Here is a 25,438-nt window from a genome sequence, read left to right on the forward strand (position 1 = left end):
GATCAGCCCATCTGTCTGTCTTCCTTTGTTTCTTCATAGGCACTGGCGAGGGTGAACAACGCCTAGTGTCTCGCCGGTGCATCTTTCTTTGGCACTGGAGATATTTGATAGTGCCATGGTTGCTTAGATGCAGTTGTAGCATCTTGCATTGGTGCCGGCGACTGGAAACTCTGCTGGGTGTCTCAAAGTGAGGCTGGGGCACTTCTCACTGAGGCCGAAGTACTCGGTGCCAAGTCCCAGTGGCCTGGCTCTTATGGAGGTCAGAGCGCTGTCTCGATGAGAATATTGTGAAATCTAGCATCTCTATCCTTCTTGCTGTGGGCTTAAATTCTCTACAGAGTTTAGAGAAAGTCCACTGAGGAGTACTTGCAGAAGCAGGAATGAAACTACCGTTACAGATGGTAAGAAGGAACTGAGGGGGTGGTGAGTTGGCAGAGCCCTTTATACCAGTGCTATGAGAGCACAACTTCAGGCGGAATCAGAGCCAACCCAACAGATACCACTGAGGGAAAAACTTTTCTGGTGACCGTGCTCGGGGCAAGTACACACCTACATTGGAATGGACATAAACAAGCACTCAAAGAATAACAAAATTTAGGTCACCAAAAATAAAAAAAATCACCCTTTCATCCAGACCACCTTAGCTTTGGATAATTTTTTTAAGCACCTGTTATCAAAGCCTTTTCCTTAGCTACTTTCACTAGTAATCATGAATTTATCCCTAGGAAATATCGAAGTGACTATTCATTGTGGGTAAGAGCTGAGATTACTCAATTTGGACAGCTGTTCCTAGGTCCTGATTTGAAATCATACCAAGAGATACGTAATAATGTAAATAATATGTAGATCCCATATTTCAGTATTTACAAATCAAACATTTTATTGTGAACTCTGGATACAAGATTGCTCTATCTAGACCTTTTAACCACATTTTGAGGAGCTGACCCAGGAGCAAGTGTGAACAAAAAGTTCAGTTTCTAAGATATGTACAATTTTGATTGAAAAAGATGTTGATAGGAAAACAACCCAGATGACAAGACAGGAGAGGGATTTGGGCAAAGAAATTGATCTAGGTGAGTGGATCTTCATATGGAAGAGGTGATGTACATCTTCAATTTGTGTAGCTCCCAAAGAAAATTTTTATAAATTACTGTATAGATAACATTTGACTCCGGTTAAGATCCATCATATTTTTTGCTACCAGGAATGTATTCTGTTGGAGGGATTGTGGGGAAAGGGGAACATATTTCATATGTGGTGTTGTGTCCAGGAATTGGATGGTTTGGGGAGGAAATTATTCAGGTTTTGTCTTATAACAAAATGCCAGTTTCCCTGAGATCCCTTAACCTGAATACTTTATATTCCAGTCAAGGATCTCCATTTTAAAAACAGAATGGCAAATATATTTTTTGTTAGCAACAAGACTTTGTATTGCATATTGGGAAAATAGGACTTCTTTAGAGTTGTGGTACAGAAAAGTCTGGACAGTGCTTCTAATGAAAAGCTTCACATCAAGTATATACAGAAGAGGAGATATCTATGTAGAAATTTGGTTACCCTTTTTTAGCATACTTTGAGGAAGAGGCTCCCCAACCAGCAAGCTGGAATCTTTAGCCAGGTTTTTTGACTATTAAACTTATCCTGAAATAAGTACTGTATGATGTAGTATGTTAACATTTTGTTGTAACTTTGCCTTAGTAGAGTTTTTAAAAATAGAGTGGAAAAGGAGTATAGAAGAATTTTATACAGATATCCTGAGGAAAGGAATTTCCCTCAGTTAGTCTCCATTTTAAACTGCACATCCTCCCTGAAAAGTCACTCTTGACATGGTGAACTGACTGATACTTTCATGTCCTCTTGGACACAGTGATTCACACTGAGAACACTTCCTCTTGGTATTTCAAAGGAACTGGGATAACATTTTTTGTCAACTAGCAATAAGAGTTTGTGACTTAGATTGCTATTTGTTTGGAATAGAAACAAATGATTGTATAAGACGAAGCAGAGAGGTAGCTGACTTCTGCAGTAATAACAATAATTAGCACTTATTGTACTATATGCCAGGAAACTTTTGTACTCCTTTCCTACTTGTGCATGCACCCCTTCCCTCACATGGAGGCCTGCTTTTAGGAGAGCCTTTCAAGTGATGATCAAAACTCTTCCTGTAAGGAATTACTTTGAGCTGAAGAATTACTGGTATTTGACAGAAATTAGGATTCTTGGTTGCAGGAGGTAGCATCTAAAATTTACTGAAGCTGTTCCTATTAAAACTCCTGAAGGAGGTTAGATTTTTGTTGAGTCCTGTACCAGTCTAAGGGATTGATTTCTGCCATGGATGTCAGTAATTACATCTCCTGTCTAAATGAACCATTTTCTATTGAATGGTGTAGCCTGAATTGCACAGCTGCTATTTAAGCCATAAGGCCGTAGGGTTTAGACAGTGACATTTTACATGAAGAGGTTTAAATCACTTTAAGTCTTGTCATTATTATTTCTGTAGGATGCTTTACAATGTGTAAAGCATACTAAACAAAATTCCGGCTTCAGAGCTCACTTTTTAAGTGAGAGTTGGTATAAGTGTGGAAAAACATGTTTTCTAAGAGCTAGTGTATTTTGCAGAACAGGTAGATTTTCAGAAGTTGTTAATGAAATGTTTTGGGGGTGAATTTTAAAAATTATAGCTAAAAAGTAATTTGTCACCCAATCCATCTTCTTGCTAGTAGCGATTGTTTCCTATAATATATTTTCTAGTGCTTTGACTATTTTTAAACTGGAGAGGAAGGGGACTTGGTGTGTGTTATTGGGAAACCATCCCAAGAGTAGAATTAGTATAAATGGCATGAAGTGAAAGTAAAGATAAAAAAAGCAGTGAAAACTAATGTAGTGTAGGCGATGCAGTGTTATGAAACTCTCTGGAAGTAAGAAGCTTGAGTTACATGTAACAGCTACAAAAAAGGAGGAGATGATAATTCTTTGAGTCCTTGTTGGTGCTCCACTTGAGGTGTGCATGCTCCTTCAATCAGATTTTCGAAGCAGCGCCCATTTGGCTTGCTCATGTGCCCTATGCATACTAGTCCTTTACCGAGGATATATTGGGCTCTGCTGGCAAACTGCCCTCAACAGCCTTGGCCTGACACAGAGCAGTTTGTAGTGCCTGCCTAAGCGTGGCTTCTGTTTTGCTAGTCAATTTTTTAGATCTTTTCTTACATTATTACTTTTTAGTTTATTTTGTTCTTGTTTTGATTTTTCCATTTTTCTATGGGTCGGGACTTTCCTCATCCTCCACCCCCCTGTACGAGGGGTCCTTCCTCGGAAATCCTTTCTCTTCTGGGATATGCCTATATCCCAAGGTTTCAAATGTTCTCACTTGCCAGAAACCCTTCCCAGTGAGTGACAGCCATTTGTGCTGTATTCACTGCTTTAGGGATACACGTGTACTATCTAAGTGCAAGTTTTGCACTAGCTTCAAGAGGCACTCAAGGAAAGACAGATATAAAGCATTGACTCCTTTTGATGGAGCTCTGTCTTTGTCTCACTTCAGATCCAGGCTCAGAAACCAGAGGGGCATCAGCCTTTGAGCAACCAGTGTTCAAACAACTTCTGTGGGTTGCTCACCCTCTAGGACTTTGAGGGACAGACCTTTGAGTGAATCTGGAAGACTTTCCTCCAAGAGGAGTGTCGGGTCTCCTCACAAAGACCATTCTAAAAGGTCTACCAGACTGGAGATTTTGCACCCTACAGAGCTTCAAGTGGTCTTGGTACTGAGAAATCATCTGTCCTAAGTCCTTGTCAGCTTCCAGAGTGCACAATACCCACCACTTGATACAGAAGCCATCGGTACCATTCAAAATTGGGTGAGAGACTATCAATCCTAAGAACTCTAGTAAGAAGGCAGCACACTCTTCATCTTCCACTGTCTTGCTCGTACCTAGAGCATCAGTACAGCGGGTAGGGATACAGTTGTCCGACCCTGGATACTTCACATCTTTATGGCTGGGACTCACCATATCACACGCTGTCTCACCCGGTACTGCAGGAATCGAGATTCTCAGAGGACCCATTTATTTCTAAGAGCCAAAGTCTCCTCGGAGTTTGAGAATTCCTGTACCACAACTGGTATTATCCTTTATATCCCACCTTTTGCAGAGACTGCCTATATCACTAGTACTGGCACTTTCTGAAAGATACCAGTTACTCCTCTTTCCATCTGCCTCTTCACTAGACTATAAAGAAGTGGCGAGTACTTTAGACTCTCAGATTTCTGTGCAGGATTCTGCTGACTAGCTACTGATGATAGTCTATCCAGAAGCTGACCTGTGGGGAGAGAGACTCAAGCTGCTACTGTCAGAGCCCACCAAACATCTCACTTGGTATAACCAACCCAGGATGTCCCCTTCATTCACATATACTGTATATAGTCTTCCCAGTGGACATACTGGGATCCCTGGGCTGCCTACTGGCAAGAGTGTTTTTTAAAGTACCCAGTGCTCACGTGGATTACTCTTCTACAGTTTTACAGCAGAAGCAGGATGCCTGTGAAACAATCAGTGGGACCACAGGATGCTGGAGTGCTAATAGAGCACTCAAAAAAGGCAAGGCTGTTGCAGAGAAGCTAAATGAATTCTTTTCATTGGCCATCACTGCAGAGGATATGGGGGAGAGTCCCATTCCTGAACCATTCTTTTTAGGTCAGAAATCTGAGGAATTGTCCAAGATTCAAGTGTCAGTAAAGGTGGTTTTGGAACAAATTCATGAAATAAACAGTAATAAGTCACCTGGACCAGGCGGATGGTACTTGCCCAACTTATATATGAAACTGCAGAACTACTAACTGTTACGTTACCTATTGCTTAAATCAGCCTCTGTACCAGATGACTGGCAGATAGCTAATGTGTTGCTGAGGTTGGTTTTTTTGGTTGTTTTTTTTAAGGCTCCAGTGGCAATCCTGACAATTAGACTGGTAAGCTTAACTTGAGTACCAGGCACATTGGTTGTTACTATAGTAAAGAATAGAATTATCAGTCTCTTAAATGAACATGATACGTTGCGGAAGAGTCTTCATGGCTTTTGTAAAGGGAAATTGTGTCTTACCAATCTATTAGAATTCTGAGTATATCAACACCAATTTAGACATGGGTGATCCAGTTGATACAGTGTACTTGAACTTTCAGAATGCCTTTAAGGTCACTCACCAAAGGCTCTTAAACAAAGTAGGCAGTCATGGGATAAGAGGAAAGGACCACTCATGGATCAGTAACTGGTTAAAAGATAGGAAACAAAGGGTAGGAATAAATGCTGTTTTTACAATGGAAAGAGGTAAATAGAGCAGGGACCCCAGGGATCGGTACTGGGAGCAGTGCTGTTCAACGTATTCCTAAATGATCTGGAAAGGGGGTAATTTAATGAAGTGGTAAAGTTGCAGACAATACAAAATTATATAACTACTCAAGGTAGTTAAGGGAGCGATCTCACAATATTGGGTGATTGAGCAACAGGATGACAGATGAAATTAGGTGTTGGTAAATGCAAAATAATGCACATTGGAAAACGTAATCCCAACTATACATAGAAAATGACGGGATCTACATTAGCTGTTACCACTCAAGAAAGATCTGAGGCATTGTTAATAGCTCTCTGAAAAAATCTGCTCAGTGTGCAGCAGCAGTTAAACAAGCAAATAATGTTAGAAACCATTAGGAAAGGGATAGATAAGAGAAAATATGACACTATATAGATCTATATAGGGTATATATACACCAACCCCTTGAATTCTGGTCGCCCGCTTTCAAAAAATGTATTAAATTGGATAAAGTACAGAGAAGGGCAACAAAAATAAAAATGATTAGAGGTATGGCGGAGGGTTTAAAAAGACTGGGACTGTTCATCTTAGAGGTGAGAGAGAGAGAGGATATGATAGAAGTCTATAAAATCATGAATAGTGTGGAGACAGTGAATGAGGAAGTGTTGTTTATTCCTTCACATAACGTACAAACCAGGGGTCACCCAATGAAATTAATAGGAAGCACATGTAAAACTGACTTAAGGAAGTACTACTTGCCACAATACATAGTCAACCTGTGGAACTTGTTGCCAGGGGATGTTGTGAAATTCAGAAGTGTAACTTAGTTTAAAAAAGAATTAGATAAGTTCATGGAGGATACCTCTGTCAGTGGCTATTAGCCAAGATGGTCAGATGTGCAACCCTGTGCTCAGGCTGTCCATAAATATCTGACTGCCAGAAGGTGGGACTGGATGACAGAGGATGGATCACTTGATCAGTTGCCCATTCTGGTGGTTCCCTCTAAAGGATCTGGCGCTGGCTTCTGTCAAAGACAGGATGCTGGGCTAGATAGACTATTGATCTGAGCCAATATGGCCATTATTGTGTTCTTATGTTAGTTCTGAATTGCTAACTGTCAGGCAGTTGTAACAAAATAGTGATACTAATTATACCGAGTTTAGTTTGTTTTTTTAAATTGAACATATACCACAAAAGCACAAAGAACAGCTTCAAGCCACCATTGCTAAAGGGCAGCTCTTGGCTATAGCAACCCTGCAGGCTTCTCATTCCGTTGCTATGGCAGTAGTAATGCACAGGGTATCGTAGCTTCTGGACATCACAGGAAATCGTGATGACAGAACACTATAGCGGGACCTCCTTTTCGATGGTCTAAAATTATTCAGTGACACCACAGACAATTCGCTGCATACTTTGGAGAACTTCAGGAGGACCCTTCACTCTCTGGGTATATCTATGCCTGCAAATAAAAAGAGGTTTAGACTATCTCAGATCGCACCAGAGATCATGCCCTTCTTAATTCTCTGCTTTCCTTAGTCTATCAGCACCACCTAGAATAAACCCCAGATTTCATAAGGAAAGTTATTTAAGTTAGGTGCCAGTGTGGACACAAGAACAAATGGATATAAATTGGCCATCAGCAAGCTTAGGCTTGAAATTAGGCAAAGGTTTCTAATGCTCAGAGGAGTGAAGTTCTGGAACAGCTTTCTAAGGGGAACAGTGGGGGCAAAAAACCTAATTGGCTTCAAGACTGAGCTTGATAAGTTTATGGAGGGGATTCTATGATGAGACTGCCTACAATGGCATGTAGCCGATCTGCAACTGCTAGCAGCAAATAACTCCAATGGCTGGTGATGGGACACTAGATGGGGAGGGCTCTGAGTTACTACTGAGAACGTTTTCCTAGGTGTCTGGCTGGTGGATCTTGCCCACATGCTCAGGGTCTAACTGATTACCATATTTGGGGTTGGGAAGGAATTTTCGCCATGGCCAGATTGACAGATATTTTTGGTGGTTTTTCACTTTCCTCTCTAAAGCATGGGGAACAAGTCACTTGCGGGTTTAAATTAGCATAAATTGTGGATTCTCTATAATGTGAAGGCTCTAAACCATGATTTGAGGACTTCAGTAACTCTGTCAGACGTTAGGGGTCTATTACAGGAATTGGTGGGTGAGGTTCTGTGGCTTGCAATGTGCAGGAGGTCAGACTAGATGATCATGATAGACTCAGAAGGTCAGCAGGGACCATCTGCCACAGCAACCTCAACTCAGCAGCCCAACGATAGCCAAACATTTTTTGACTCGATTGAGGAGCACGAACATGCCAATCCAGGCCTCTTGCTGCATCATGTTACGCTACCCAACTTTCCACCTTTTGGAGATCATCTCTTCCATTTTTCACACCTCATGGGAGCAAAGTATCTGACAGATGTGTGTTGGAAGTTATAACAACTCTGGGTTACTCCATTCAGTTCCATTCCATTCTCCCTTTCCCTTCCCTTTGGAGGGACCCTTCTCATGAACCTCTTCTGAACCCACTTCTTTGTTTAGGAGCAGTGGAACCAGTTCCTACTCAATACAAGGAAAGAGGGCTCTATTCCAAGGACTTCTGTTCCCAAATAGAAGTGTAGATGGAGACTGATTCTATATCTATGGATGCTGAATACTTTTATTAAAGTGACGGAAATTCACGATAACACTGGCAGCCATCATTCCATCTCTGGATCTGGGGGACTACTTCCCGATCCTCAACCTTCAGGATGTGTTTTCATATTGCAGTACACCCTTCTCACAGGAAATTTCTGTGCTTCATGGTGGGGAAGATCATTACCAATATCTCATCCTTCCTTTTTGGTTTAGCTACTGCTCCCAGATGTTCATGAAAGTCATGGCAGCGGTAACTGCCCAACTTTCCTTAATGGTGAGTAATCATCTTTCCCCTAGCTTGACGACTGGCTTCTCAAGGGATTATACCTACACAGATTGGCAGCATTCTTGGCCTTGTCTCTGTTCAGCAGTATTGGTCTTCAGCTCAACTTCAGGAAGTCCTTCCTCCTGCCTTTACAAAGGATAGTTTTTATAGGGGCTATTTGAAACGCCAGTGCAACCAGAGTTTATTTGCTAGGTTCCTTGCGCTGTCACATCTGATCGTGCAAATTCAGATCTGTTCTCAAGTCACTGCCAGATCATGCCTGCAGCATGTACCTTTTGTCAGACTTCCTGCTCAACTGCACCTGTGTTGCTTCCAAGCCTGCTTCAGGTCTCTAATCCCCATCCTATTCTAGTTTCCCTTGAATGGTGGAGGAATCCAAAAAAGTATGTTCGTGGGTTCTGTTCAGCTACCTTCTCATGTGATAGTTTGACATGTCCGTCTTTGAATGGGGAACTCTTCTTTAGGATCATACTGTCCAAGGCAGAGGGTCTGCCCAAGAGTCCACCTTACACATCAGTGCTCTGAAACTCAGAGCTGTCAGGCATGCCTGTCTGCACTTTCTATTCATGATTCATGGCCAATCAGTCCAATCAGAGAGCAGGACCAGTATGTACTATAATAGACAAGGGGGAGCAAGATTCTCTTTCCCTTTCCACAGAAGCCGTGAAATTACAGAACTGGCGCATAGCTCACAATAGTCTGATCTGAGCAGTCTGCCTACCCACTGGAACACTGAAGGTAGCGGTCTCAGCAGGTGCTTCTCTTAGTGGGAACTAGACAGATCCAGACTCTAGTCTTGTCTGGGGATTTCCAAAAATGGATTTTTGCCCCCACAGCCAATCGAAAACTTGTGCAGTTCTGTTCAAGGGGGGGGTTGGGTCACCATTCTCTGGACAATGCCTTTCTCCTTTCCAACTCGTATATGTATTTCCTCCAATGCCACTGATTCTCAGGGTCTTAAACAAAATCAAGCAGGACAAACCCATGGTCATCTTGTTTGCACCAACTTGGCTGAGATGACAGATTTGGTTTCCTTTTCCTCTTTTCCTGACCAGCTATCAATCTTCTGCTGATGCCTGGTCTTCTCACACAGGACTCAGGGAATGTCCTTCAAACCAAGCTGAACACTGCTGCTGAAGTCCTGATACCTAGATGGTTCTCGGAGCTAGTACTATCTTACCGCCATAGGGGTTCAGGAGATTCTGCTGAACAGTAGGAAAGATTCCATCAGAAAGACTTAGCTTCAGAAATGGAAAAGGTTTTGTAATTGATGTGTTCACCATAATTTGTCTCCTATTGATTTTCCCACCTCTGAGGTATTAGAATACTTATTTACTTTTTGAAGAAAGCAGAACTTGCTTTGAGTTCTGTTAAAGTTCACTAGGCTGCCATCACAGCATTCCATTCTCCAGTACAAGGCTTCTCAGTATTTGTTCATCTTGCAATGTCAAGATTTATACAGGATCGGTCAATCCTCTTCTCTAATATTAGACACCTTACTCCCTACTGGGAATTAAATTTAGTTTTCAGCGCTTTGATGAAATCACCCTTTGTAGTGTTAGTGATCTGCTTGCTTCTGAACCCCTCCATAAAAGCAGCATTCCTAGTGGCTACTATCTCTATCTAAAGCAGTGGAGAACTGGGAGCTTTAGTGGCTGACTCTCCATATTCCATTGTTTTCAAAGATAGTTTCTCTTTGACAATTCCATGCTTCTTACCCAATGTTACTTAAGATTTTCATGTCAATCAATCATTTCATCTCCCAGTAATCTACACCAGTCATCAGTCAAAACAGGAAGCTGTTCTTCGTATCAGATGTCAGAAGAGTGTTGGCTTATTATCTGGGCAGGTCTAGACTTTTTTTCAGTCATCCCCAAGATTGTTTTTCTGTTGTGGACAGAGCTAGCTGTGACAACCCAGTGGGTTTCTGGGTGCGTACTCACCTGTTATGTGGCTGCTAACATTTCCTTTCCCTCTAAAGTCATTGTCAATTCTACAAGATCGTACTCCATGTCTGGGGCTCGACTAAAGGACATTATTTATTATGGAAATATGCAAGTTTGCTATGTGAGCTTCAATTCATGCTTTCCCTGGACACTATGCCTTGGTTGATGCTTCCTGCACAGAATGCTGCCTTTGGCTTTGCTGTCTTACAGACAGCGTTAGGGGCTTTGGAACTCAGTCTGTCTCCTTCAGTGGGTACTGCTAGGAATTCTGGTGGTTGATGCCCACAGAGAGACTACTCGAAGAAGAGGTTACTTACCTCGTACGGTAATTGGAGCTCTTTGAGGTGAGTCCCTGTGGGTGCTCCAGTACCCTGCCTGCCTTCCTTCCCCTCTGCTTCAGAGTCTCATCTCTTTAGGGCTTTACAGTAGAGAAGGAACTGAGGGTGATTTGCCCATGCAACCCCATATATCCTTGGTACAAAGCAGGAGGATGTGTAGGGCACATGCATTAGCCTAACAGTCACTGCTACAGAAAATCTCCAATGAAAGCACATGGGGCCCAGGCACACTTAAAGTGGAGCACCCATAAGGACACACATCTTGAATTCCCAGTTACTGTAAAAGGTAAGTAACTTCTCTCCTGTGTTCTTCTCTCCTGCCTTTCCGGTCTTGGTGGCATTGTTGGAGAGGAAAGAGGAGGAGATTATAACAGTTTATTCAGGAAATTATCAGAGCTGATACACACGTTGGCCTCTGATGACCTAGAAATATACAAGTATGCAATATACACTGATTGGCAAAGGAATCAGTATTTGCTTCGTGAAAAATGTCTAAGTAGGGGAAGATGTCTTGAAAGCCTCAAGTGAGTATTTCATAACTATTCAGAGCTATCCATATGTCTGTCTTTTTTTACCAATGTTTTTCCCTCTCTTGAGGGAGGAGGATTGAGTGAAGAGCTTGTGCGGTGGTGAGCCATTCATTTTAATATATTCTTCCTTTTGCTATCTAGATGCTAATCCTATGGGTGTGAATGGAGGTATGGGGGTTCAAGCCCCTAATCTGCTGCCTGAGTCGATGTTGCATTCAGCAATGAATTCCCAAAAGTAAGTTGAACATTTCACGTGGATTAAAAAATAGTCTGAAAACACTGAACAGGGTTCACCTCAGAAAAATCTGAGGGGGAAAAATCCCTACTCCCATGTTGAGAGATTTGTCTAATCTTCGCAGTTAAGACTGGGGGGAAAAAGGGAGTATTTTTTTTTTATTTGAGGGCATTTTTGGTATGGTTAAAAACATCAGGTCTCATGGATTACCACGGTTAGGCTGAGTGAGTTTTTTGCTAGACCTCAAACATGCAGGTGTTACTAGATGTGATGTTATATTGCAAATCTGTCATCCCTCTGCCATGGGGCTAAGAGGCACTCTGGTGCCTCATCTTTCAGGTGAGATATAAAGAGGTAATTACAACTTCAGTCAAACTTTTTACAAGGGAAATGAAGTAAACCCCAGTGTCAGGGCCAAATTCCTTTTAGGTAGTTGCTCTGTTTTCCATTGGATTTGGTAGTGTTGATGTCAGTCTCCTAAATAGTTGTGTAGTGCTGCTCCATACTACCAAACATCCATCTTGCCTCACTCCAGAGGTGGGTTTGCTTCCTTGATCAGTGAAGTGATTCCTATGTAGTGTGTAAATCGAATAGTAAATAGTGGTTTGTCATCCTTAAGTATAAAATAGACTATTAATGTAAGATCATAAGTTTAGCCTTTTTTCCTCCTCTAACATATTATTCCATTTTGAAGTCCCATGATGAGCGAAAGCGCCAGTGTTACCAGTTTGGGAGCTATGCCAACAGCAGCACAGCCATCCAACACCGGAATTCGAAAACAGTGGCATGAAGATATTACTCAGGACCTCCGAAATCATCTTGTTCATAAACTGTAGGTATCTGGTATCTCCCTCTGCCAAGGAAGGTTGGGGGAACTAGAAGGGTTGTAGTATTTTCTAAGATTAGGAGGCTAAGGAGCCAGTATAAGCACAGAAACTTTTTTAAATGTTTTATAGTTGCACCCCACTCTGCCCCACCCACAAAAGGAGAGAAGCAGCTACTAGTGAGTAGCTTAGGCTTTAAAGTTGAGGAAGCCTGTTGCTTTGACCAAGATAGGACATGAATGTGGATTTAGGATGGGGTGATGGTCAGAAGAAATAATGACAAAAATATGGGATTACTTGCTTTCCTTATGTTAAATCCTAAAATTATATCCGATGCTACTTTAGGTCTGATCCCTATTGTATCAAACATACCCCTGTGCTCCAAAATGGCAGTATTGGGGGAGAGATCGGGAAAGCAATGGAGTCATAGGGACTCCTAAAGCTGCTATGTATGATGATCTCTAACTTTCTTTAGATGCTTGAAATAGAGATTAAAGCCCTTTGTGTTTGAACTTCATTTGGGGCCATTTTATTTCAATTCAAAAGATGCATATTTTTAATCTGTTTCATGGTTTTTTCCCTCTTCAGAGTCCAAGCCATATTTCCTACCCCTGACCCTGCAGCATTAAAAGACAGGCGCATGGAGAACCTGGTGGCATATGCTCGGAAGGTAGAAGGTGACATGTATGAATCTGCAAATAGCAGGGTGAGTTGCCATATTTTCCCACCATAGCTGCAGAGAGCCTGCATGAGTCTGTCAGTATAGTGGACAGAACTCACAACTGCTATAGAGACTAGTCAGCTTCTGGTATTCATGGGGTCAGTGTTGAAATACTGTCTCAATGTACCATTAATAAATGAAGTGGTGTTTCTGGGGTGGGAGTGGAGGCCTAACTGACAAGTTGTGTCCCAAAAGTGGAAAAAAGTGCAGAGATTTATTTTTTAAAGGTGATGCTGGTATATGCAAGGGCAGCAGCAAGCTCCAGTCTCTTCCTAGTTTCAGATCTTGCCTTTTTGCTTGACACACGTTTGTGGTCTGAAAGCTTTTTATCCTAATGTGCCATGCTTGAGGTTTCTCATTTTCTCCCAAATACAGTATAAACCCAGAGCTCACCCTTTACTGTGGCATGTGTCAAATAAATGCACAATATGGGTAGAATAAATCTCTACTGTCAGTCAGTCTTCAGTTGCAGGAAATACTGTGTAATATGCTCACCTAATCCAATGGGAAAATCTCTTCTCAGCACTCTAATATGCAGGGGAGAGAAGGAAGTCTTTCCCAGCACTGAACCTGGTCATCAGTTTTTAATCTAAAAAGAAAAGGAGTACTTGTGGCACCTTAGAGACTAACCAATTTATTTGAGCATAAGCATTAATCTGTAAGCGTTACTTATTGTATGTCTCCACTATTCTCTTGTCCCTTATACCCCAACAGGCAGAGTACTACCACTTGTTAGCTGAGAAGATCTATAAGATTCAGAAGGAACTAGAGGAAAAACGAAGGACTAGACTGCAGAAGCAGAACATGATACCAAATGCACCAGGCATGCCTCCAGCTCCCATGAATCAAGGGCCCAATATGGGGCAGCCACAACCAGGGATGTCTGCAAGTAAGAACAGTTGGGTTAGTTAATAAAAGGGAATACCTTGTGCAGGGAAATCATTATAGTGGTCCTGAATGGGAGTCTTTCTCCCCCATTTTACAGCTAATGTTACAAAATTATAATTGCCTAATTCTCTAGAAGAACTTGAAGTGGCTCAGTGTGTAATAGTATGTGGTACGGTGGTGAGAGCATTTTCCTGTTATTGCCTATTCACTGTGTGAGATTTTGCAAGAACTACTTGCAAAATCTGAGTTAACTTGCGCTCAATTGGTGGAGGAAAATGGTGTTTGACAAGATAAGGCAAAACTTCACATGGGATCTTGTGCACTAACTGAACTTGCCTCTGTCTGTCTGTGGATACCAAACACTTGTTTTGGAGAGTGTATACAGAGCTGTCGTGTATTGTGTCCTAAAAGTGGCAAGACTTAGATTCTGACAGATCAACTGAGTGAATTCCAGAGCTGAGCCTATTTCTGAGAAGACCCAGCTACAGTGTGAATGAAGAATTCAGCTCTGGGGACTGAAGTCAACTGTAACTTGGTTAATGGCAGTTGTTATAGTGACTGTGGAAAGGGCTCTGAGATAGCTGGGTCATAAATCATTTACAACTTAAAAAAAAAAAGAGAGAATTTGAATTGTAATCAGTTTAGAGCATTGGTGTGATGTGCTCTTGACAGTCTGCCCTTACCTATAAAGTTGCCATATTCTGCACTTTTTGCAGCTTCCCGGTGGCTATTTAAAGGTAATCCAAAGTGGAGAGCACATTGCTGTAAGCTAGCCTGGAGCTGACATATGCCTAGAAGACGCTACAGAGGTTGTCAGTGGAGACAAAAGGATGTATATTAATCACTTGAAAATTCAGAAGTAAAAAATATTTTTGCCCAGAAATGCATTTGGGAATTTAGAATTAAAAGTCCAAAAAGGCCCCAAAAATTGCATGTCATTTTGACTGATGGACAGATGCCCTCATCTGTGGGTGAAGTCAAAATCTCAGTGTATTTCTCATAATGCTTCTCCCTCCTTCAAAATAATCGCTTCCATGTTATCCAAACGGAGCCCCTAAGTGCTGTGGATGCAATGGATTTTATCTAGGTTTCTCAGGTGCTGGGATATCCGAGAAATAATATAGTTTGGTCTTGATGGGGAAAAAAAAGTAGAACTAGATATTATATTAGCGTGTTGATGTTGAAGTCTGTAGTATCACTCCAAAAGTCCCTCAGACATCGTAAATAAATGGGGTGACAAGACCAAATTTTACAGGAGTGCCTGGGTATGTCATTAAACCTCATCAGGCCCAGTGTGCTTCATCTGGGTAATGCTGAGCAATAACTTAAGAGCTTGGATTGATGGATGGCTAAATTTCCAATCATTTCTTGCTCAAATTCTCACGTTACACTTACAATGTTATAACTCCCACAACCAATCCAACAAACAAATCTGCTCATGGCCAAGGAATATTAGACAATGGATGTAGAAATGTCAGCTGTGGTGATCAGTGTGATAGAATAGACTGGGGGGTCAGATGGAGTGGGACAGACACCATCCTATGTTCTAGCCTTCTTTCCCCTTCCAGTTGATCTGTCTGTCTTTTATATGTTTTCCGTAAGTAAAACACTTTTTTACAGTAATAACTAAATGACAAATTACTTGTGCTAAAACATACTTGTTTTTTAAGGTTAGTTTTGTGTTGGTGCAAGGTGCTGAACTGACAGCTCTGGAGACTGAAGTCCTCTAAGTACAATTGAAGCTCTGTAAACTTATTTCACAGAGCTATTCCCTTTGCTCAGTATGGCCATTCTCCTGACAGGCCACCTACCTCTAAGAATGAGGGGATTTTTTTTCTCTTGTGCTCATTTAGTTTTTGAGCTTTAGAAGCATTTTCCAAATAGGAATTTAATTGAATATTGAATTTCATGCAAGCTGCTAAACAGCCATCATATTGTAATGAGTTTTGCTCACCAGACTGGGGTTAGATGGAATTAGTGATGTAGAGGCAAAAAGCTAAATGTTTTTCCCAATCCCCTGAGCCATCCATTCACCTCAGAATGTCACTCTACAATTTGGTTAGTCTAAGGTTTTTTAAAAGTGAGGATGCATTTTGATAAAAAGTTTGTGAACTTGATTTCAGTGTATGAGATACAGGTCCTTTCAAGGTTGGTACTCTAATTGAATTTATCAGTCTGCTGTTTAACCTATACAGAACAGTGTTAACACTGCTTAATAGTGCATGAGACATTTTAAGCCTCTGGCATCTAGTCATTGTAGCTCCTTAATATGCTGCAAATTAGTCCTCAACTTCACAAAGTTCAGACTTCTTAAACTATTTTTGGTTAAGAAATAGCACACGTGTTTGTATTTACAAGTTTTTCCATCTTTGTTCCATTGAGTCATCTTTTAGGACCTAACGTGGTCTCTCTGTGTTTGGAGTTGATTTGAATATTTCCCAATAAAGTAATTGTTGTAAAAGTGAAGTTTGAGAGGATGGACTGTTGTCTTAACTCCCCAACCTCTGTTTCTCCAACTCTTTTTCAGATGGTCCCCTTCCTGACCCAACCATGATTCGTGCCAGTGTGCCAAATCAGATGATGAATCGCATGCAGACACAGCCGGGTAAGTGTCCAAAGAAAGGAAGCCCATGTAATTCTAAATGAATGTGGATAAAATCTTGGATTCTGCCTTCCCCAATGGTTATATGACATCAAGCAGTCCTCACTGGAGTCTGCTAGAATGTAGTTTTCTCTGCTCTTCCTTACCATTTGTTTAAAATCATCTTCCTCCTATGGTATAGTGCTTCATGATCCTGGAAGAATGAGAGCTGTTTGTCTTGGATTTCAGCTGTTTGTTAAATTAAAAGGTGGTATTTGAGAGTGTGGATTGGATGAATGGTTCTGTTGGTTTTGGGGGAGAGTTTTCCAGATTCTAAAATTACAGAGTATAGTCTCTTGTAAATCAACATTTAAAAATATTAGTAAAATCACCAAAACGCATACCTGAAAGCAATTTCATAGATACACATGTCTTTCAGGAAAGCCTAGTTTGTGTTCTGAAGGAATGTGAAGGAGTTTGAGTTGACATGTTAAACTTGATTTCAAACTCTGCCAAGCAACTGGTTAATGTAAAGACAGATTTCTCTTAGCATATTGGAGTTGTGTGTAAAATACTTTGTAAACAAAAAAATATCCTTTCTCTTCAAGACAGGCTCAAAAACGATTCCTTTGACCCAGAAGCTTGTTACTAGGTTTACGTGCATTGCTTTTGAAAGGCTTAAAATAGCTAAATTAGAGCCTGAAATACATTGTGGCATACTGAAAGATGTGTGTTGGTAGAAATAAAATTAGGAGAGCAGAGGAAATATTTGTTCCTGTTCAAACATTGAATGACGTCCAAATGAGAACTGAAACCTTTATTTTAAAATCTTTTTGGGGTAAATATACAGGAATGAACCAGTTTGGCCAGATGAACATGCAACTGTCCCCCATGGGTCCTCGGCAAACCCCTCCTCTTCAGCACCCTGGACAGCTAAGCCAGGCTGGGGCCATGAACCAGGTCAGGATGTTTTTCAGTCCAGTATGTTGAACTCTTTAGGTTTGGTGTTCCTGTTTAACTATGGTTATCCAAACAGTAATTCTTTGCTTGCTCTATGGTCCTGTTGTTTCTCCCTTTGCATCTCCACTATGAGTAGCCAGTCTTCACAAATCAGTGAGGGAACTGCTAATATTGGCTTAGATTTAAATTGTGTGTGCAGTTACAGCCTTGAAACAGTGGAATTTATCAGAAACTAACCCAAAAAACTTGAGGCATGATCCCAGTCTGAATTCCAGAACTCCTATCATAAACCGCATTAGGAATTAACTGTAAAAATATCTTCCTGCTTTTGAGCAGAGCATTAGCATATTTGCCATGCTGCATCACGTAAGTGGCTGTCAGATCTGTCAATTGCTCTGCCATACAGTGGATGTTACGTTATAGAATTTTATTTTTAAGGGTGGGTATGTATCCACTGTGAAATAAGCCTTTCCTTTTTTCCAGCAGATGGGATTTGCTTCACGTATGCAGCAGCCGGGGGTTGGCCAACCTTCCAGCCAAAATCAGTTTCTGCAACAGAACCAGTTCCCTGCTTCCTCCCCAGGAATGAATGCGACAAACATGCCTATGACCCAGCCTGGCAATCAGACACCAGTGTCTCAAGTATGTTCTTCACTTAAGGGAGCAGTTTCACTGACAGGCTCTGTGAGCTGGTTTTATTATTTTTTTTTCAATTGGGTAATTGGAGGAATAGGGAATGTTGTTCTTTAATGCTTATTTAAATATCAGTGAAAACTGGTTAATTGTATTTAAATTTTTCTTAGGAGTTGTGGGAAACGTAAACACTGCAGCATTGTGCATGTGAACAAAAATGTCAAATTGAACAATCCCATTCATTTCACTAAAGTAAATGAAATGCAAAAAGTCAACAGTATTGCTAGTCATACTTTTAAACTGATAGGTGTTAGTAACTCAGGTAAAAAGTGGCCACTTGAAGGTAATCCCTTTCCTCCTCGCACTTCTTGTTTCAAGTCATTGTATATATTTACTTGTTTTCCCACAGGCACAAATGACCAGCTCTTCCTGTCCTGTGAACTCTCCTGTAATGGCTCCAGGTTCTCAAGGGAGCCATATTCACTGCCCACCTCTTCCACAGCCTACCTTGCACCGAAACTCTCCCTCTCCAGTACCTAGCCGCACCCCAACACCTCACCACACTCCCCCAGGTCTGGGATCCCAGCAGCAGCAGCCGCAGGCAACACCAGCAGCCACCACCACTGCCCCCACCCCTACATCAATGCCACCTGGACTGCAGTCACAAACTATGCACCCCCCGCAGAGGCAGACTCCAACGCCTCCACAGGCACAGCTGCCTCCACAAGTCCAACCTCCAGTTCCAGTCACCCCTTCGGCAGAGCAACAGCAGCAACCCCTGTCACAACAGAGCACGACTGCATCTGTGCCCACCCCAACAGCACCACTGCAGCCTCAGCATCCCACAACACCTGTAAGAAAATATTTTTATTTCTATGCTTTCCCCAGGGATACTCAGATGTGAGACTCTTTCAGACAGGATCTTTGTTTACTTGTCCTATGTCCAAGACAATGGTGAACAACCTGTTTAAGAGGCATCTGAACCAATATGGGTATGCATTACATTTGAGAAGTACATTTTTGTCTGAAGACCCAGGACCAGTAAACTGGACACTGGAACCCCTGACACTTCCATGTTGGAAGGGTTTTAGAGAATTTTAGTGCACATTCAGGAGCCTACTTCAAAATATAGTAGATGTGTCTCTTAATGCATTTATTTCCATGCATGTGTATGGGTGGAATTGTACAGTAGGCATATCAAATTGTTAAAATGCCATGCTGTCCAAAGCAGATTTCAATAGCATGTTTCCTCAGACCAGAGTTGTGCAACAGTCAGGTTTTTTTTTTTCAAGGGAGGGGAATAAGTGAGGTGCAGTTAAATTTGAGGAAACATGATAGCAAATGAAAAGCACATCTTAATGAAGTAAACTTTGCAGCATAATTGCTTGGCCCTTTTTAGTCACTGTGAGTTTCCCTGCAGCTTTCACAGCCGGCTGTAAGCATTGATGGGCAGGTATCAAACCCACCATCCACCAGCAGCACAGAAGTGAACTCGCAACAGACTATCCCTGAGCAGCAGCAGCAGCAGCCGCCACTCTTGCAGGAAGTGAAAATGGATATTAAAATGGAAGAAGAGGGGCCAGAACAAACAGAGCTCCAGATGGAGGAGAAACCAGAGGTGAGAGGATAGCTAAATTTTTCTGGAATGAATTGGTTGGGCAAGGTCAGTACTTATATGAGAGATGGAAGAGAGATGAGAGTGCTGTGATTCATCGATTCATAGATACTAAGGTCAGAAGGGACCATTATGATCATCTAGTCCGACCTCCTGCACAACGCAGGCCACAGAATCTCACCCACCCACTCCTGCGAAAAACCTCTCACCTATGCCTGTGCTATTGAAGTCCTCAAATCGTGGTTTAAAGACTTCAAGGAGCAGAGAATCCTCCAGCAAGTGACCCGTGCCCCATGCTGCAGAGGAAGGCAAAAGAAGAGGATGTTCCCTCTAGGGCTCTGGCTAAGCTAGCACTAGATCCCAGCTGCACCATTATTTTAGGCACTCTCTCCTAGATCTATTTCTGAGCGGGGGTAGATGACAGTGCTTAAAATGGTGGCAGCAGCCAGTAGGCTCTTGGCATTGAGGTCCTCAATTTTGCCAACCCAGTGAGAGCTGAGCATGTGCCTGCAACTGTTATTTTTCTGTAAAATGTTCCCTAGTGTAATCAGTCACTATAGGATTAATTCCCTAGAATAGTGAACTGTGCTGCTGTGGGTTATATCTTTGATCTGAAAAACTAGAGTCCTGATCACTTTTCATTAAAGGAACTTGTGGCCTCATGGGAAAGTAGCTTTACTCTTTGTCTAGAAGGGATAGAAACTGTAGTGTCCTCACATTAAAAGCCAAAAAGGAGACTAGATCCTAGTGATCAGGGAGGTGGGATTCCCCACCAATTGCATGGGATAGAGGAAAGGGTGGGGGGATCAGTCTTTGTGATTTAGTGTTAAATAAATTACCCATAGAACAATTTGAATCTTGGCAGAGACCACATGGGGAGAAGTGAAGAAGGAGCTTAGGTGAGAGCCAGGATGAGTGAGGAAGGGTCATTTTTTCCAAAGGAAGAAATGGCAGGCAAGCTGTAGCTAAGCCCAGAAGAGACACTGCCTTACTATATCCTCACAAGAGCAAATGAGGGGCTTATATTGAATTAAGTGAAGGGAATCTGATCTGCTTTTCAGATTAAAGTGGAACCAGTGGTGAAGGAATGTATAACAGCACCAATGGAGCAAGAAGAGAAGAAACCAGAAGTGAAGTCAGAAATGAAGGAAGAGGAAGACCGACCCAATACTCCAGCTACTCAGTCTTCTCCAGCACCAGGACAGTCTAAGAGGAAAAGTAAGCAAGAAAACTGTTGTGGTCTTGGGATTCAAATCTCTGGGGGGTGTTGACCTGAATATTATGGGTTAGTTGTTATGGCTCGCCACTGATGCCATCCGAACAGAAGATTTATAGGTTCTTATCCAATTCAGACTAAAGGGTCCGAGAACTCAGAGTTCTATATCGGGAGAGGACTCTCGGGGTGCTTGGCACAAATACTTGCACTGCGGACAATACCAAACTGATAAAAGCTTTATTGAGATTAACAAAAGAATAATAAATGGTATGAAACTTATGACTGCAAAACAGTAAAAGAATTCCAAAACTCCTGGTGGTAACTTTCCTATTATAAGTACCTTAACCTAACATACTCTCACCATTCCTTGAGGACCCAGTAATAGGAGGTGAGGGACCAGCCTTACTTCTGGTATGCCCAATAACACAATGGTTCCCCAATAGTTGGGAATGTTGAGTAGTTATACTATACTACACAAGCTGAGCTGATAGAAGATAGTGTATAAAATATAGGGGAACAAAGAAAAGAGACTCTAAGATATTCTTACATAGTATTTTATAGGATCCTGACGCTATGTAATTCAGGCCCAACCTACTATACCCAAATCTTATTTCCATACCCTAAGAAATTTATGGGTACCATTATCCTATAGGTTAGTGGATTATGACGCTTACTCTCTACATATTAATAAGGATTGACTCATTCCAAAAACTGCCAACCTAGACTCTCTTGGCGACTGCCAGGTTTGTGGTGTACCCTGCGGTTACCAACCGGTTGCAGATGCCAGATAAACCTGTTCAGTGTTGTGTGTAGTTCCTCCCTTCGGGTCCCCAAAGTTCAGGGACCATTTTTATCTGAGCCAAAGGTTGCCATCGTTTATGCTGATTTACTCTTAACTGATCAGATTTTAGCTATTTAGCTGATCTTACTGGATACTACAGTTTGAACTCCTATAATGCAGGAAGACCCTGTTCTCCTTCAAGTGATTGTGAACATGTACATTCCACTGCAGGTGAATGCACCCTCCAGTGCACTCAAGTTGGAGACTTTTGCCAGCTGTATCACCAAGGCAGTCTGCGTCACTGCTGTCTTCATGCTGGGAGCTGAGGGCATAAAAGGGGAATGGCCACCACCTCCTTCTTAGTTCTTTCTTGGTGCCTGTGGGAAGAGTTGGCACTCCCTGTCATTGTTTAGCTTTGATTGTCCAGCCTTTAGAGAAATACTTCTGTTACACATAATTAGAGTTATAGTTTAGGCTTAGTTTAATCCCCAGCATTCAAATAAACAGGGCCATGATCACTGTTATGGATAGGCACAAAAGCTGCCTAATTTGCTGGGGAGGGGGATGGGCATGGGCATGAGACACAAATGTCTTACTGGTGCCTCTTTTCCAACATGGAGGAAGAAACGGAGGAATTTCTGCCTTAAAATTCATTTTATGGAAGAGGCAATGCATTCCTCTTCAGAACCTGACCCTAATCGCAAGAGGATGGACAACTTGTCCATGAGGAGTGTCCCTCCAGCTGTCTCAGCTTCTGAGCCCAGATTTGTTGAGAAACACCACTCTTTTTCTTCTCTCGCAGCCTCTTCAAGGCATTTTAACCATCTTTGTCTTCTGAGACTGGTAGGGAGTTGAAGCCTCACTCTTCACCTCACAGGAAAATCTCAGAAGATTTCCAGTGCCAAGTCAAGGTCTAGTTGCACACTGATTCTCACCAGCACCATCTGAGACTGCACCATCCACTCTGGTTCCATCGAGACCAGCATCTCTACTGTTATCTAGAGCATCCTCAGCATTTGGGTCCTATACATACCATAGGCAGTGAGAACAGAACATTTGCCTCTGATTTTGGTGCCACCAACAGTGCAGGCCTTACTTGCAGCAAAGGACCTTTTGTGTCTTCCCCTGCTGGACTCTCCTTTACTATATTGTCCAGCGCCAATAGTAAGTCTCAACCGTTACTGTTGGCCCTGACATTTACAGTCATGGCTCCATCATTTCCATTGGCTTCTTGAATACAGCCCTCGTTGACAACATCAACGTATCCTTTTGCCTTCCTGTCTCGCTTCCATGACTGTTGGATATATCCTCCATGTCGGTACCTTTAGGACATGATCCCGATTTTTGATGGTGCCGAGATGCTCACAAATGTCAATTGGAGCATCTCCTCCATTCACCTAGGGGAGTCATATTTCCTTCAGACTTTGACCATGGTAGACCCATATCTCCACCAAGGAGGTTCAGGTAATGCTCTAGAGGTGCCTGAATCAAGGGGCAAGATTGGCATTCTTACAAAGAGGCCCCTGTGTGGTACATACCACCATTCATGGTTCAAAGATTGGAATGGAACACCTACCCCTGCCCCCCAGCTTTATTGGGCATCTTGGACTGATCCAAGAGAGTCTAGATCCCTGTCAGTCTAAGGGGAGATTCCTTTCTCCCATACTGGGGACTTCTAGGGAAGATTCTCCTACAAACCCTCAGCCCCTTCTTTTGTTGGAGCAAGCAGAGGAAGAGGATGCAAGGGAGGAATGTCTAGATAATAACCCCACCCTCCCCCCAATATTTTGTCTTCCTGGATGAGGCCATCACTTCAGAATTGATGTTACACCCCAGTAACAAAGAAAAAACAGCTTATGCCTCAAACATGTTACAGACCATTCTGTTAGCTAAGGTCTCAGGAGACCTCTAAAAGAAGGTCTAAGCCTGCTAGACATTGTCAATTGTCATTGTCAATGGCAGCCCCTTTTCACCAGACCTCTTAGAACTCCGAAGCCAGTTTTGACTACTTGATTGAGGACAGCACACCAACTATATCTCATCTCCCACCATTTAGAAAGCATTTACCTCTTTTGTAGTTTTTGGAAAGAGATTACATCAGCCAAGTGGGCACTCAAAACAGTAAGGGAGGGATTCATTATTAGTTAAATTCCTTTCCTTTCCCCAGTCCACTTTTCCCATCCGTTCTTCAGGAAGTAGTGTCTTTTTTTTCTAAATTGAGAGGCATACAGCAGGTTCCTTATCAACACAGAATGAAAGGTTTATTTTCCCAGTACTTCCCAATTCCCAATAAGATGGTCTTTGATCCATTCTAGACCTAAAAAAAATGAACCAGTTAGAAAACCAACTTGCTTCAGTTATCCCTTCTGTGGAGATTGGTATGCTGCCCTCAATTTATAGGATGTTTACTTTCATGTGGCAGTACACCCTGACTACTAAAATTATCTTTGGTTCATAGCAGGCAGCAAGAACTACCAGTACGTGATGCTTCCCTTTGGGTTATTATTGGCCCCAAGGGTATTCACTAAGTGCATGATGGTGGTAGCATCCCACTGCCTAGGCATACAACTGTTTCCTTACCAAGATAGTTGGCTACTTCAGGGAAGATTAAGTATCCATGTCCAAAACCGCATTCTCGTCATCAGACATCTGTTCTCTCATATGGGTTTAAAACTAAATGTAGAGAAATCGGAATTATGACAACACAATGAAAAACCCTCATAGAAGCAGTCCTCTGTGCACCATGGCTTACTTCCCCGTGGACAGTTTTCAGTCCATAGTCTCTGTTCAAAACCCTCAAATCCAACCCAATGACGACAGAGCATTTGTCCACAACTCCTGGGTCACATGGCCATGTGCATGTATGTGACTCTGCATGCTAAATTTCACATCAGATGTCTGCAGACCTGGCTCCACTTGGTATATCAGCCAAGCAGAAATTCACAGGACATTTGCACCTGTCTGAGTGCTTTAGTCCCTGGATTGGTGGTTGAACCATCCGAACATATGCAAAGGGGTTTCCTTTTTCATACCAGAACCAAATATGACTCTTGTGACACACACATCTACTAAGGGTTGCCATGGTAGGATGTGTGTGTGGGGTGGGAGGGATCTCAGTCAACTTTAGGCTCAAGTACTTAGGTTGCCTCAGGAGGCTTCACTCCTTATAAATGTGCTGGCACTTCAAGCTATGTGTCGGGCCTACAAGATATTTACATCAACCATTAGGAATCAGGTGGTTCAAGTTCTCAGACAACACCACTGCTGTGTTTTTCCTGAACAAGCAGGGAGGTGCAGTATTGTCTGAGTTATGCCAGGAAGCGATCCATTTGTGGATCCTCTATATAAAGGTCTCACTAAAAAGCCTTTCACTTTCCAGGGGTGAGGAATGCTCTTATGGATTCCATCAGCAGGGAGTTTATAGACCAGCACAAATGGTCAATAAGAAGACATTTTGCTCTAGGTCTTCCGCCAGTAGGGTTACCCAGTAATAGACCTTTTTGCAGCCAACCTGAGCAACAAATGTAAGAGATTCTGCTCCAGAGCAAGGGGAAGCCCAGGGTTCCATGACAGATGCCCTTCTTCTTCTTCAAGTGCTTGCTCATGTCCATTCCATTCTAGGTGTGCGCGCACCCACTCGCACAGTTGTTGGAGACTTCTGCCTTAGTGGTATCTGTAGGGTTGGCTGTGGTGCTCCCTTGAGTGCCGTGCTCATGCGTCAGTATATTAGGCACCACTGACTCTACGCCCTCTCAGTTCCTTCTTACTGCCCGTGATGATTGGTTGGAGTACCTTGTCTTGCAGATTGCAAGAGCATTAGCAGTTCTTTACAGCCTTTATCTTCTTCAGATGTAGTTTGTAGGTACTTAGTTAGCCATTAAGTTTTAGGTTAGTTGGTAATTAGTCCTGGATGGGACTTTGCCCTGAAGTGGGGCATGC

At 42.3% G+C, this 25,438-nt stretch overlaps 1 protein-coding gene across 6 annotated transcripts in view; it reads left to right on the forward strand.

The window, feature by feature from the left end:
• Positions 1-25,438, forward strand: part of EP300 (EP300 lysine acetyltransferase) — a 129,115-nt gene that overhangs the window by 65,085 nt on the left and 38,592 nt on the right. For 4 of the 6 annotated variants that reach the window (XM_073327139.2, XM_073327141.2, XM_073327148.2 and 1 more), the window contains exons 7-16: positions 11,187-11,280; positions 11,975-12,112; positions 12,693-12,810; positions 13,540-13,714; positions 16,241-16,318; positions 17,145-17,254; positions 17,738-17,896; positions 18,297-18,740; positions 19,308-19,505; positions 20,564-20,720. In XM_073327139.2, coding sequence (XP_073183240.2) covers positions 11,187-11,280; positions 11,975-12,112; positions 12,693-12,810; positions 13,540-13,714; positions 16,241-16,318; positions 17,145-17,254; positions 17,738-17,896; positions 18,297-18,740; positions 19,308-19,505; positions 20,564-20,720 — 1,671 coding nt within the window. The remainder of the gene's footprint in view (positions 1-11,186; positions 11,281-11,974; positions 12,113-12,692; positions 12,811-13,539; positions 13,715-16,240; positions 16,319-17,144; positions 17,255-17,737; positions 17,897-18,296; positions 18,741-19,307; positions 19,506-20,563; positions 20,721-25,438) is intronic. The other 2 variants (XM_073327140.2, XM_073327145.2) reach the window with 2 other exon arrangements.

The sequence above is a fragment of the Lepidochelys kempii genome, chromosome 1, assembly GCF_965140285.1.
Source record: "Lepidochelys kempii isolate rLepKem1 chromosome 1, rLepKem1.hap1, whole genome shotgun sequence".
Lineage (NCBI taxonomy): Eukaryota > Metazoa > Chordata > Testudines > Cheloniidae > Lepidochelys > Lepidochelys kempii.